This window comes from Lissotriton vulgaris, chromosome 4_1 (genome assembly GCF_964263255.1).
Source record: "Lissotriton vulgaris chromosome 4_1, aLisVul1.2, whole genome shotgun sequence".
Classification (NCBI taxonomy): Eukaryota; Metazoa; Chordata; class Amphibia; order Caudata; family Salamandridae; genus Lissotriton; species Lissotriton vulgaris.
The window spans coordinates 1460630705-1460646253 of NC_141691.1; the positions used below are offsets into that span (position 1 = coordinate 1460630705).

The 15549-nt window shown below is 48.4% G+C and overlaps 1 protein-coding gene across 2 annotated transcripts in view; it reads left to right on the forward strand.

The window, feature by feature from the left end:
• The window catches only part of MEP1B (meprin A subunit beta), a 318018-nt gene that overhangs the window by 180091 nt on the left and 122378 nt on the right, over window positions 1–15549 (forward strand). For both annotated transcript variants that reach the window (XM_086965693.1, XM_086965692.1), the window contains 2 exons: window positions 638–716; window positions 11973–12090. In XM_086965693.1, coding sequence (XP_086821819.1) covers window positions 638–716; window positions 11973–12090 — 197 coding nt within the window. The remainder of the gene's footprint in view (window positions 1–637; window positions 717–11972; window positions 12091–15549) is intronic.

Consider the following 15549-nt stretch of genomic DNA (forward strand, 5'->3'; position numbering starts at 1 on the left):
CCCATCCCCTTCCCCATGTCACCGCCCGGCCGGTACTCCCACTACCGGCCGCGGCTGTGACCAACTCTAGCAATGTGCCACTTTTGGGCCGGATGCCTTGCATCATACCCACAGATGAGTCAGCATTTCTGACGCATCCTTGGGACCTTGCACCAAGGAGCCCCGTATTGTAAATACAGCACTTCCATTGCGTCGTAATGCTTTTTGATGCAGGCGCAAAGATTTTTGGCGTATCGCTGCTTTCATTTTTTTGTAAATTTGATTTGATGAGAGCCCGGGAGCTTCCTGAACAATAAAGTTTTGCAACACCTATGACAAAACATGAATTGGCAAAAGACTGGCGGCCAGTGCGGTAGAGATATCAAAAATGTGTGGCCACCTTTTCCATTGTATTTTCTAAGGAAATACTGCCTATTGTTTCTGGTGAATTTTTTCACATTGAATGGAAAGTGAGTATTTTCAAAGTTAATTTAGCACAAAGTATGTCTGTAAGCAGCATGGGTATGAAAGTATACTGTTCAAAAGTTTGGAAAAGAGACTGGAAAGGGCTTTGTTGATTTTGCAAGTGTCATGCTGGCTTTCCTTTACAGAGAGTTCTTGCTTGCAGATTAACACGCTATTATCTTTTTTTGGGCAGATGAACGAGAGAAATTCCATCATTGGTGATAAATATCGGTGGCCCTTGACTCTTCCGTATTACTTCGAGGATAGCTTGGGTAGGTATTCACCTGTCTTGTCTTCAAGTAAATAAAATGGTGACCAAGTTAATGTGTTTCAATCTGACATTTTTTTATCTCAAAAGGATGCAACTATGGCGTTTCCTACAAAATACTCAAAAAGGGCACAACGGAAGGATTTTGAGAAATATACCAGGGGCCTCATATATGAAAAGTGACGCATCGCTGCGAGAAAACAGCGATTCGTCACTTTTCATTGCACCTTCCTTGCGACCCCAATGATGCGTCATATTTACAATATGACGCATCATTGCGCAAGGACTTACTGATACGTCAGTATTTCTGACGTATCTGTAAGAGCAAAAGTGACGCATTGCTGGAGTGTGTCACAAAAGTGACGCAACTCCAGCAATGCGTCCTTTCCCCATGTGAAAGGGCCTGTGTCAGTCTTACGCCTGCTGTGAGGCAGGCGCAAGATTTTGACGCAACGGCGTCCTACAAGTGACGCAGTGAAATCTCATAGATTTCACTGCGTCACTTCTACGACCTTTCTTGCGTCAATACGCCCCCCTCGCATACATTATACCTGGCGCAGGTATAATGTGGCGCAGGGGTTTACAAAGTGACGCATCTACCTAGATGCGTCACTTTGTAAATACGGTGCAACAAGTCGCATTTTTTACGCCACTGGTGCGTCGCAAAAAGTGACGCATCGGCGTCGTAAAAGTGACGCACAGCCTCATAAATGAGGCCCCTAGTGTTCTCCCTATTCACCCCCCTCGAGCGTTACCGTGCTGGCATCCATCGCATCCTCATTCTTTTTCATGCTCATTCTTTGGGTCAAGGAACTCTAAATACATGACTTTATGTTCCATATGCTAATCGATTCTCGTGCTGATAGATATCCCCCATCAGCATGCAGCCATTCCCACCGAGATACTGAAGGGTCTTACATCAGCTCTAGGCACAGACAGCAATCTGGCAGGCAAGGATGGGAGCATGTGTGTTGTTGTTAGAGCCTAACCCTCCTGTCTTCCATAGGGGTAGTTGCATGCAATGACTAGGACAGAACCCGCCCCTGGGCATGGTCCCTCCCTCTCCCACCACCAGTGGTAACCCGACAGGGGCTATTCACGAAGCTTTGAAGAACAATTGCCTAACAACAGTACCATGTGTTCGGGTTCCAGATGAGTGTTTTTTACCTCTAGCCCCATTCTAGGTTGGATTACAGGAGGGCATGACAGACATTGTCTCTTTGGGTTCAAATCAGTCTAGTGCTAGCCCATCCAGCTCTTGTCGTGGAGGGTTCTCTTCCTTCTCCTACATGGCACATCTCAGTTTAGGGTCCTCCAAGATGAATCATCCATCCTAGGGCATAGAAGTAATGTCAGAGTTGAAGTCTGTGGCTGTGGACCTGCTATGCTTATTAGCTCCTCTGCATTTGTTCTGGATTCTCCCAAAAGATCCTTGAATAGTCCAAATACAAACACTACCTCATAATGCAAAACCAATCAGCCCCGTGCTTTATTTTGCAAGGGTGCCTGCGCTGCAGCGATGATTGTTTCTGTGCAGGAAAGGGCACCTTCCTGCACAAAAACAATCATTAATGGCATTTTCCTCTTCCTATGCATGCTGCAGAATTCAACATGCATAGAAAGAGGATAAAAATGAGGAGAATTAAAAGTATTTCTTCTTGTTGCGCCATTCCTAGGCCTCCCATTGGGAGGCCTAGGATTCTGACGCATTCCCATTTTTACAAAATGTTTTAACCCTAGGAATGTGTCAAGTTCCATATATGTTGTGTGGAAACACCCACAGCAGCACCCATGGAATGCCCCTTTCACACAGAGTAATGTGTGAAAGGGGCCTATATTTACAAGGCCATGAAAAGTCACGCAGGGTGACTGTATGTGCTGTTGTAAATATGGGCGAGCCCATTTCGCTGCTTGTGCATCAAAGAAAGTGACGCACTGGCGGCACAATGGGCTTGGGAATAAGCCCCTAAATATTCGGCTGTAATAGCAGCCTTCCCTCAAGAGCTTGCAGGAAGATCTCACGCTACCTCAAACATAAACAAACATGCACCCTGCTGTCCAGACACACTCTTAGTCATGCCTGCAAACCTTTCCTACAGATATATAGGTTAAATGTATAGCAATTTCAGTTCCAAAGCACATCAAGCCTTCATCTCATACACTTATTTAAATGAGATTTATCCATACTTCCCAGGTACTTGCCAAGCTACCTAATCAGGTTACTCGTAACCTGTCCGAATGGTGTTCATCAAACTATCACTCTTATCGCCCCTCCTCCCATTCCCCTCCAGATTTGACTCTTTGATATTTGGTTAGCATAAACCATTGGACCTATATATAAAGTTGTGGACCAGTCCGACTCCATAACATTTTCTCAACAGATACCGACTCTCAGCTTTATCATGCACGTTCTCAGCCTCAAGTGAGAGAGCTAATTTTAATGCCATTATCAGGTTTCATTTGCCAATGTAGGTGAAGTAAAGCCTGCAAATTGTTGATGGGGGACAAAACCTACTTTAGAGGAGTGGATAGGTCTACATTGATCACATGAAGTCTGCTGGCTAAAACCTTGACAAGTAGTTTGATGTTGATATTCATGAGGGATGTTGAACAATAACTGCAGCATGGATGTGTTTTTTACTAGGTTTGGTGGTGAGGGATTCGATTTGCTATATTCAAGTGTTGCACCCGCTCGCAGGCAGTATCTCTGCGAGCAGGTGCATCCCACAGGAGCAGGGCTGTTGGCGGTAGTAGTGGGAAGAGTTCAATCATACCTGCACTTCTTTGAGACCATTGCTTGTCCAGTTTATCGGTCCTTGTTCATGGCTTCCACTGACTGCGCGTTGCGTGTTCCATCCTGGAGCTCAATGCAGCTGGGGCTGAAGACTCACCAGTAACTCAAGGATGAGGAGTTCTATCACTTGTCTAAAGTAAGTCTGGGCAGTTAACTCAGCTCTGCTGGCGGAGTTTTCCACACTCCGTGTTAGTCCCAAAAACTTCCCTCGCTCACATTCGTCAACGTCAAGTTGGCGTGCACGTGCGAATACAATCCACCTCCCAGCGAGATTATTCCTCGCTCTGGATCGTCAGCATCAAGTTGGCGAGCTTTTGCATGGAAAATCAACCTCTCGTGAGATTTCTCAGCACGGGTTGCCAGATTTCTCATTGCGAGTGGGTACGTATGCTCGTGACCGGTCGCGTTAAGAAACCGCCCGTTTACGTTGAGAAAGCTGCCGCTCGAGTAAAAATCCACTCGAGCGGCAGAAAGGAAGCAGCACCCGCTTGTGCTGTGCATGGTGCTGTTCGCGATGATTGCACAGTGTGGACAAGCACCTGGCACTGAAAATCACTACGATCTGCATTTATCTAACGCACTCCGCCACTTGTGGCGCTCCGTGTAGCGCAGCAGAGTTGTTTTTTTGCACTTTGTGGAGTTTCGCATAGCGGAACTCTGCAAACTCCACCTAGACTAAGTCTAAGGGCATGTGAAAGCCTTTTAAAGGGTTTCTAGGATTCATTCTAGTCCAGGCCTTTAATTTCTCTCTTTGGTAAATTTATTATGGAGGAGTATTCCCTTTTTTACTCCTTTTCCTGATCCAACATGTTATCAGTCGTCATGTGATCCTTTCCATAATTTCCTATACGTGTCTGTCTACTATTTTAGGACAGCCTTCTTTTCTTAATGCATTGCAACACTACTGTATTATGTTTCGACAGTTTCTTTGCCCACTTTGCCTTTATGTTTGTCCCGCTTTTAGCCCTTCTAGTGTCTTAGTTGGATACTGCCTGCAGTTCCCTACTCTTGTTCTCCTCAAGTTCCATCCGAGTTGTCTCCTTCCTGACTGCTCCTTCTACTAGACTCTGAGACTTTCCTCCATCGCACTGGAGGTTTTGTGCTCTTGGCTTTTCCTCCAGTAAACTGCAACCCTTCCTGTGGACACCTATCTTTCACACATTTAACAATAGTGGAAAGGCATTATAGCTTCACAAAGGAATTGTTCTTATCTTGGACAGATAAGCAACTAGACCAAGAACCAGCCTGATTCAACTCTGGGCATGAAATCAGAGTTCAACGATCCATTGTTTTCAGCATACTTATAAACCATACAATAGAGACAGCCTGAGTCTATCGACTTTGTACACTTCTTTCTCTGTTGCCATATATTTGATCCATTGGTGATGTATTCTCCTGTGATACTGCCTCCCAGCATTTGCCATGCTTCCGTCGTCAATTTGCTTCATGTGTTACTCTTTAGATACCTAGCTTTTGTCTCACAGGTATCACATGATCAGAGTGGCTGAACCTGAGGCAAATTCTTTTGTTATGTACAGGGAGTGTGTGGTAAGGACGCCTTTGTTTTCCTGGATTGAATCTCAGAGAATGACACCCACTTCTCAGTTGTGGAACCATGAAATTCCATACCTTTTCCCCATGTTCATATTGCCTATAAAATATAATATATAACGTGAGGCAATGCATATTGGGCTTGGTAATGAAGAGGGAATTAAGGTCAAATTGTAACTTTTTTCGGGCGCTCTTCCAAGGATTTTTCACACTTCTGACATTCTTCTTACGGTTTTCCTCATACTCTGGAACTGTCTTCGATGATATTGCAGAGCATTTCTTCATTAAACCTCTCAAGAATTACTTTGATGTAGAGTACAGCATTTGATCTCAGGACACCAAACCTTCATTGTCTTGCAAATAATCACTTCAGTGCATCCTCAACAGATGTTTCTCATCAAGCAGTGTATATTTAGCGCTGTTAACATGCCACCACTTCTTTCGGTGATGCGGTATGGCCTTGGAACAATTACAGCAAAATAGGGGTTAGATCAGATATCTTTATAAGACAGAGCAGCCGATATGCCAGCAAGAACTGATCTGGTGATGAGAAAAATCAATTTGTGTGCTAGGGCTGTGAACACAAGGAACAAATGCAAATTCCTTCTCTCTGTGAGGGCTCAGACTTCAGAGGTGAGTCAGTGGCAGCCGGTCTGGTGTCAAGTCCTTGATTATCCCTCTGCCCTGGTCCTTGGCGGTGTCCTGGTTTTCCCTAGTGACCTGGGACAGGATCTATCAAAGTTTTTCAATTACCACATATAACTGCTCTAGTTTTGCTGTATTCCATGAGTACCCTGAAAGGCATGGAGAAGACATCGGCTTTGTTGCCCTTAAGGGCAGAGATTCAGCCAACAATGAGGGTCTTGTTGTTGGACACAATATTTTCAATGTATAACACCCACCAACATGAATCCAGGGGGCATATTATCAAGGACCGGTGTTAAAATTATCGCCGTTTTATCGGCAGGAAACTGCCGATAAAACGGCGATAATGGGCTTGATAATACGCCCTTGATAATTCCCATAGAAGCCCATGTTAACATCACAACCTGGGCTTCTATGGGAATTAACAAGGGCGTATTATCAAGCCCATTGTCGCCGTTTTATCTGCAGTTTCCTGCTGATTAAAACAGCGATAATTTTAACACCGGTCCTTGATAATATGCCCCCAGATTCTCTGAATACAGAGAAGGAGAGATTATTGGAGCAGGTTGGCTGCATCCCTTTTCTTGTAGCAAGCACCGCCACACCATGTGGGGATCGAACCCCTGGCAAAGACTGGTTAAGCCTCCGACGCAACGTTTTTCAGCCTGTGAAATAGAGTTTTGTCCCTTCCATTGGTAAACATAGTATCTATTTAATTAAACTGTATCATTGAGTAGTACATGCCTCTAAGCAGCCTCTGTGACTGCGGGACAGACAGGTTAGGTCCACTGGGGGAAGGAGGAGAATGAATGGGATAGGGCTTGAGAGACACACAAGCAAATAAGAGTTAGCTGAATTGTGTTCTCGCAGGACATATCATGAATGGCTGCAATAAATCAGAGCTACCCTGTCTAAAATGTTTATATTTCATTTGGATTTTCTCTAAGTTAGTTTATGAATTGCAAACAGCAAATCTCAGACACCCATAGAGAGCCAATCACTGCTCGCCTTTCTGAGCTTTGCCGTCTGCACTAACTTAGATAAATTTTGAATTAAATGTAGGCGCTTTAAACCGTGCAAACAGAAGAAAAAGTGCTCAGCTTAGCTGTAGCCTTTGCAGCTGTTTGCGATATGGCCCTTGAGCCTTTTCTGTAAGATTTTGTGGAGATTGACTCTTCTCAGCTCTGGATTTTATAGGAGGAGGAGGAAGTCATTCATACATTTGGCCTGTGTTTTTCACCAAGACAGAGCAAGGGAACAGTAATGTAAATGGAGGAGTTCCATAGAAAAGAGTGGATGGTGGAACACACACCTATGCAGCTACGACATACAGTTATCACATACATTTACAAAGTCTTACAATTTTGCAGTATGAGATCTACTGAAGCTGACATGAGCTGGGTGGCATTGGCAGGAGATGGAGGTAGTATAAGAATGGTGGGAAGCAAGAAGGTGTTTTTTTATCAGCTCTTTTAAATAAGGGAGGAGATGGCTCTGGGTTGGTTAGGAATGTCCCTCCATAAGCGAGGACCAAGCAGTATTAAAGATGTGAGGGACAATGAAGGTTTCACGTTCAATTGTGGCCTCTGCTAGTAGAGAGAGATATGGTAGAGAAGTTCCAGAAATGGATTTGAGAACAAAAGTAAGTATTTTGTGTCACAATCTGAGCTACACAGTTGAACATTTTGTGCGGTGGGCAAAAGTAAGGAAACATTGTTTAGTGTGCACATGGCAAAATAGCTGCTTTTGTAAAGGGAAGAAACTGCTCATTGGGGAGCCCAACCCATAAGTTGTTGAAATAGTCTACCTCACCAGCAACAAATGTGTTCACCGGGGACTTTGCTGGGATAAATTGGAGATGTTATATTTTTCTGATTTGCAGGTCTATAGTATATTTCCCTGCTAGCCAAAGGCTTTTCTTCCCCCACTTGACATCATTATGGGTGGGATGAATGAATTAATGAATGAATCAAGGATTCTTCTATAGTGCACAGCTACTCAGAAAGAGTATCCATGCACTTTAGACAAACTAAAGACAGAGCAAAGCAGAGAACCACCAGCGTCCAGTCATCACCAAAGCTCTTTTTTTATTTTACTTCCTCCGTGATGGACCTCAAATATTCAGGCAGCTGTTTCCACAATACAGTGAAGGAAGATCCTCACCTACGTTGACTTTTAAAACAGGGAACCACAATTAAACAAGCATTACTAGAACGCAGAGGCCTCCCTGGACGGTATTCCTTAATTCTATCAATGAGGCGCGTAGGCCCCTTGTTATAGAGGGCTTGGTGCGTTAGGCTCACTGCCTTGTACTTTATGCATTGAGGAACTGGCAGCCAGTGATGTCAAAGATAAGTATTTATGTAATTTATACAGTAGGCGTACTGCCATGTTCTGCATAAATTGTAGCCGCTGGATCAGCTTTTCCGGGAGACCCAGATACAGAACATTGGCATAGTCCAGCCTAGAAAGAATCAGTGTCCTGACCACTGTAACTTGATCATCATGCAGAAGCAAGTGAAGAAACATCTTCAGCATGCGAAAGATCCATTAGCAAGATTTCATGAATATTAATACCTGTGCACCAAACAAAAGTTTGGCATCAAACATAATGCCCGGATTTCTAGCCACCACCGTTGGAGGGGGTGGTGGGGGAACACTATTGGACTATGGTCTTACCCATCCTTGAAGGGGATTCCACCCAAACAGTAAGATTTCAGTTTTGTCTGGGATCCACTGCAAGTTTTTGGCCTTAGGCCAGTCAAGCAGCGCTACCTTACAGCGAGCAAATTCATCCTTTGCATTTATGAAAACCCCATCATACATAAGCAGGAGTTGGGTATCATCCACGTATGTGATGACCTTGATAAAATGTTGAAGAGTGTGGGACTTAGGGAGGAGCCTTGCGGCACTCCTCACTTCAACCTTTTCCCTCCTGAGGCACACAGACTCCATCCTGGATGAGATTGTTTGAACAAAAACCCCTGTTACGTTGGAATTGTACGAGACCAGGCTGTTAAGATAAAGAAGTCATGGGCATCAACCCCATGACTTTGAAGACCATCATGCCGGATATTGGGTGCCAATGTACATCTTTTAGTGAGGGATACCTTTGCACTTGATAAAAACTTCAACCAGCCAATCTCTCTGGTTTAGAACTTATTGATTCATTTTTGGGGGCATGAATAGACATCGCCATCACCATCCCGGATGGATACCAGATCATCAGGAGGGACCGCGTCAACCAGACCGGAGGAGGCATCGCCATCGTCCACAAGAACACCATCCGCATCACGACCGACGCCGACACCTTCTCCACCGCCGAGCACCTCCACTTCCAGATTCACACTGACCCAAAGACGACCCTCAGAGGCACCCTCATCTACAGACCCCCGGGACCACGCACACAATTCAGCGAAGACATCACAGACTTCATCAGCCCACACGCCCTCCCCTCCGCCGACTACATCCTCCTAGGGGACCTCAACTTCCACCAGGAGAACAACAGGGACCGCAACACCGTCAACCTGCTGGACAACCTCGCCAACCTCGGACTCAAGCAACTGGTCAACACCCCCACCCACTACGCCGGCCACACGCTTGATTCCGTCTTCTCATCCAGCAAGCACATCACCTTCAGCTACTCCACCGGACTCCACTGGACCGACCACAGCTGCGTCTACTTCAGCTTCAGAAAAACCACAACCCACCACCACCCACAACAGGTTCCTCACAGGAGCTGGAGCAAGATCACCGCCGACCAGCTCACCACCTCCCTCAGCCAGAACCCACCTGCCAGCACATCGGACCCCAACGAAGCAGCCCGCAACTTCACGCAGTGGCTGACCGCCTGCGCCGATGACCTCGCACCACTGAAGATCCCTCCCAGCAGACCCAGAAGCAAGAAGGGCCCCTGGTTCACCGACGAACTCAAGGACTCTAAGAAGACCTGCCGCACCCTCGAGAAAGCCTGGCTCCTCGACCAGACCACTGACAACATGACCGCCCTCAAACACGCCACCCGCAAGCACCACCAGCTCATCCGCACCACCAAGGAGAAATCACTGAAGGAGCGACTGGACAACAACGCCCATGACAGCAAGGAACTCTTCAGCATCATCAAGGAGTTCTCAAACCCCAGCACCGGCAACAACGACATCACCCCTAAACAAGATCTCTGCGACTCCCTCGCCTCGTTCTTCCACCGCAAGTTTGCCGACATCCACAACAGTTTCGGCGCACCATCCACGCACCCAACCGTCGAACCAACGCACCCCACCGCCACCCTCCGCACCTGGACCACAGTGACCACGGAAGACACAGCCCGCACGATGAACACCATCCACTCCGGTTCTCCAACCGACCCCTGCCCCACCACGTCTTCAACAAGGCCGACTCCACCATCGCACTCCAACTCCGGGACGTCATCAACACCTCCTTCAACACTGCCACCTTCCCGGAGAGCTGGAAGCATGCCGAGCTCAGCGCCCTACTGAAGAAACCAACAGCGGACCCCACCGACCTCAAAAACCTCCGCCCCATCTTGCTCCTCCCTTTTCCTGCTAAAGTCATTGAGAAGATCGCCAACAGACAGCTTGACGCCTTCCTCGAGATGAGCGGACCCCTCGACCCCTCGCAGTCCGGTTTCAGAGCCAACCACAGCACCGAGACCGCCCTCATCGCAGCCACCGACGACATCCGAGCCCTGCTCGACAACGGGGAAACAGCGGCACTCATCCTCCTGGACCTCTCCGCAGCGTTCGACACTGTCTGCCACCGCACCCTAGTCCAACGCCTCAGCAACACCGGCATCCAAGAGAAGGCACTGAAGTGGATCATCTCGTTCCTCACAGAACACAGAGAGTCCGCCTCCCCCCGTTTCGATCCGAGGCCACCGAAGTCATCTGCGGCGTCCCGCAAGGATCATCACTCAGCCCCACCCTCTTCATCGTCTACATGAGATCTCTCGCTGCCATCGCACGCCAACACAACCTCAACATCATCTCCTACGCCGACGACACCCAGCTGATCCTCTCCCTCACCAGAGACCCCAAAACCGCCAGAACCAGCCTTCACGTAGGGATGAACGACATCGCCGAATGGATGAAGAACAGCCGCCTGTAACTGAACTCAGACAAGATGGAAGTCCTCATCCTGGGACCATCATCCTCCGCCTGGGACGACTCCAGGTGGCCCCCAGCCCTGGGCACCGCCCCCAAGCCAACAGACCATGCACGCAACTTGGGCTTCATCCTGGACTCCTTTCCTCTCGATGAGCAGATAAGTCAACGCCATCTCCTCATCATGGTTTCACACCCTTCGCATGCTTCGCAAGATCTTCCGATGGATCCCGACCGAAACCAGGAAGACGGTCACCCAGGCCCTCGTCACCAGCCGACTGGACTACAGAAACACCCTCTTCGCCGGAACCACAGCCAAGCTACAGAAAAGACTCCAACGCATCCAGAACGCCTCCGCCCAACTCATCCTGGACATCCCCCGACGCAGCCACATCTCCGGCCACCCGAGGGACCTGCACTGGCTCCCCGTCAACAAGAGGATCACGTTCAGGCTCCTCACCCATGCACACAAGTCTCTCCACGACCTGGGCCCCAAGTACCTCAATGACCGCCTGACCTTCTACACGCCCACCCGCTAGCTACGGTCTACTAGCCTCGCCCTCGCCGCCGTACCACGCATCCGAAGAGCCACCGCCTGAGGCAGATCCTTCTCCTACCTGGCGGCCAAGACATGGAACTCCCTCCCCATCCACCTTCGGCTGACCCAGGACCACCTCGCCTTCAGGAGACAACTCAAGACCTGGCTGTTCGAGCAGTAGCGGACCCCTTCCCCCAAGCGCCTTGAGACTCTTCCGGGTGAGTAGCGCGCTATACAAGTGTTATGATTGATTGATTGATTGAATAGATCAAATGTGCTCTAGGGATCAGGTTTTAGCATTAGGATGCCTCTAAAAAATGATTTTCTTTTGTGTGGTGTTAATCATGGACAAAACTGAAAGGGGTGCAGATGTGGGCATAAAGAACAAAACAGGAAAAAACTAACAGTTTAATGGGCAGCATACATTAAATGAGCTAAAGTATCTTCCTAACTAGATGTACATAAAACTGTAAGAAAGAGTAGTCCTACAAAATCTGATCATATTTCAGTATGATTGTTCGTTTTTCTTTTTTTTGCTATCTCAAATCCATGTTTCATTCGCTGCATATTCTGTGTCTTTCCAACAATTATCCTTTTGTTTATTTCTAACAGAAATTAATGCAAAAGGCCTTATTCTGGAAGCTTTTGAAAGGTATCGCCTAAAAACCTGCATTGACTTCAAGCCCTGGGAAGGAGAAGCAAATTATATATCCGTGTTCAAGGGCAGCGGGTAAGAGAGGAGAAACATTATGCCTGTGCTGCAAATATACTGTGTTGCAAAACTTTTCAGCTTTCAGATCTCTTGAAGTGATTTATACATGTAATCTGTTAAACCAGAAGCTTATTACATTTTTGTTACTTATTATTAACAAGCATTGCAATGCAATAGGTCTCACAATTACGTGTGTTTCATAAATGCGACATCTATTGCATTGCAAATCCTAATTTGTAAAAACACCCATTCGACGCTTTAACTTTAATATCCGCCGCGCCCCTTTCTTTAGACAAGCCTGTCTAAAGAAAGGGGCGTGGCCGCCATTAAAGTGAAAGCACGGAATGGGGCACTTTTACCAAAAAAAAGCATTTCTTTGTCAAGTTGATAAACAAAAGTTTTTTTTTTTTGTCAAAGCACCCCATGCCGCGCTTTCACTTCAATGGCAGCCATGCCCCTTTCCTTAGACTCAGCTCATTTAAGGAAAGGAGGCAGCCTCCATGAATGTGAAAGTGCCCCAGAGAAAGATCATGATTGTAAGTTGGGGGCTTCTGGGGGGCACAATGTTGATGGGGGCTCACTTGGGGTGGTGACAGGGCCTAGGTGGAGGACAGAGAATAACAGACAGAACCACACACCGTTATGGTCCGTGTCGTCAGCTATGAGCACTGACGTCACACTTTATTCATATTCCCTGGTCCGCGCCCGGCCTTGGGAGTTGCAGTGGCAACAATGTATGGTGTAATGTCCTGGGGCACGAGGTAGCGGTCCAGTCTACCCACGCCCCAGACGCAAGTGAGAGCTGGCGCATGACATCATGCGCCGGTTAGATAAATAAAGGAGGCGTGGCCGACGCTCGGCAGTCGGAGCCACGAGGGAATCAAACAAGGTGTCCCGAGTATCATTTAGCGGGCGGCGCCGCGCATGTACACGCTAGCGCCTTTGAAGAACATCACACTGGCGAAGAGAGTTTAAAAGGACCCATGCTGTGCACTTCACACCCCCTCGCCTCCTGATTCGCCCACACTGTGTATCCTGCTGAGTGGGGCTAAAGCAGCTCACACTGCGTGTGTTTGCCTGAGGGATGTCTCTGGCCCCAGTGTGCCAGTGAGAGTAAGTTCCTGGAGGCCTCTGCTCATGCCCAAAGGAAGGAGTGGGGTGCAAGTGGGCCCCGACAACACACAGGAGCTAGCCCACACCCCAGTGCCACGTGTACCTGCATCTGAGCACAGGTCAGAGTGGCCAACCAGCCAAACAGTGAGGTGAGAGGGGAGGAAGGCCGGCCACAGGGAAACACCCCAGCATTGTACTCCTGACTACTGGATAGGCCGAGACCGGCGCGCTACGGAGGTGAGCAGTGCACGTGCTGCGCAAAGGGTCTACGCACGCGTCCAAAATGGCGTCCAGTCCCGCCATTGAACCATTCATTGTGGATGGGGCCCCGTCATCTCTAGTCCCACGGTGGAGAGACTGGACAGATCGCCTACAAATCTACTTTGAGGGGGCGGGCACAGCCCGAGAGCGACGCAGGGCCCTGCTTCTCTATCTAGGAGGTAAAGACATTCACCGGATTTACAAAACTCTGGTAGAAGCAACGCCGAAAACGTATCACACTCTCCTCAATGCATTGAACGCTCATTTTGAACCGATGGCGAACAAAGACTATGAGAGGTTCATCTTCCGCCAAGCCATACAGGAAGCCGAAGAGTCATTGGACGCATTCCATGGAAGGTTGAAGGAGTTGGCCAGCACCTGCGGTTTTCGGGATGAGCAAGAAGAAATCCGAGGGCAGATCATCCAAGGCTGTTACTCCTCCAAACTCCGAGTCACCATCCGTCAAGAAGACGGCAAGCCACTTGCAGACATCCTCACTTTGGGCCGCTCCAAGGAACTATCGCAGGCGAGAGCCTCCCACATGGAAGCCCTACACCGACCCGTCAAGACAGAACAAGTCAACATGGCGGAGAAAGTGAATGCGGTAAGACCCAAAGCACGCCAGAACATGGGGAGGAAACAGCAAGACAAAAAGAGAGAGTGCGGGTATTGTGGGGGCCAGCCACACCGCATGCAGGACTGCCCAGCGAAAGGAAAGAAATGCAGCGCATGTGGGTGGATGAACCACTTTGAAGCGGTGTGCAGATCGGCGAAAGCCAAGAAGGAAGCCGCACAAGCCGTACTGGAAGAACGAGATAGTGAGGACATGGACGACGACACGGGTGATTACCCAGTCCACTACATCTTTGTGATAGACCAGCCGATAAGGAAGAAGCGGCGCCTCATGAAGTGCCGCATCAAGATCCACCAGCAGGAAGTGAGAGCCACCATCGACACAGGGGCATCCATTGAGCTAATGGCTGCGAACGTATACAACCAGCTAAGTGCCCGGCCTCCCCTCCGCGAAGCAAGAATCAGAGTGTTCGCGTATGGCCAGAAGACACCCATCCCTCTGATAGGGTGTTTCAAGACTGAACTGCAGCATCAAGGCCTGACAGTACCCACCACTTTGTATGTCACGAAAGAGGGCAGTGGCGTGCTAATAAGTGGGCAATCAGCCGAAGAATTGAGGCTCATATCGTTCGCCATGGCCGTGCTCGAAGAAGAAGAACCGTCATGGAAGAATTTGGTGAAGTGTTCAAAGGCATCGGATGCCTGAAAGGGAAGGAAGTATCCCTTCATATCGACCCATCGGTCCAACCAGTGGCAGTGAGGCACAGGTGCATTGTGTTCCACCTGAAGAAGAAAGTCGAAGAAGAGCTGGTGGTGTTGGAGAAACAAGGTATCATCGAGAAGGTCAGTGGGCCCACCCCAAGGGTTTTCCCGATCGTGGTAGCCCGGAAGCCGAAACAGCCGGGACAAGTCCGCATCTGCCTGGACATGCGCCTCCCAAACGCAGCAGTAAATGGGAACGACATCTAACCCCTACCATAGATGACATCCTGGGAGAATTGAAAGGTGCAAGATGGTTCTCTAAGATGGACCTTCGCTCTGGGTATCATCAGCTACCACTCCACCCAGACTCTCGATATATAACCACTTTCTCCACGCACGTAGGCCTCAGAAGATACGGGCGTCTTAATTTTGGAATCTCGAGTGCCGCAGAGGTATTTCAAAATACCATCCGAGAAGTCCTGAGTGGACTCCCAGGAGTCCTAAACGTGAGCGATGATTTGCTGATCTACGCATCTTCAATTGAAGAACACCATCAGAGGCTGAGGGGAGTCCTCCAAAGGATCAAGGAGTCTGGCCTAACACAACACCGGGAAAAGGGCAAATTCTTACAGAACAAAATCAGCTTCTTTGGGTATACATTCTCCGACCAGGGAATAGCGCCAGATCCCGACAAAGTGAGAGATGTCCAAGAAGCCGCGGCCCCATCCAACATCTCGGAAATAAGGAGTTTCCTGGGCATGGTGAACTTCTGCGGACGCTTTGTCGCTGACCTCTCCAACCTCACCAAGCCCCTCAGAGAACTGACGA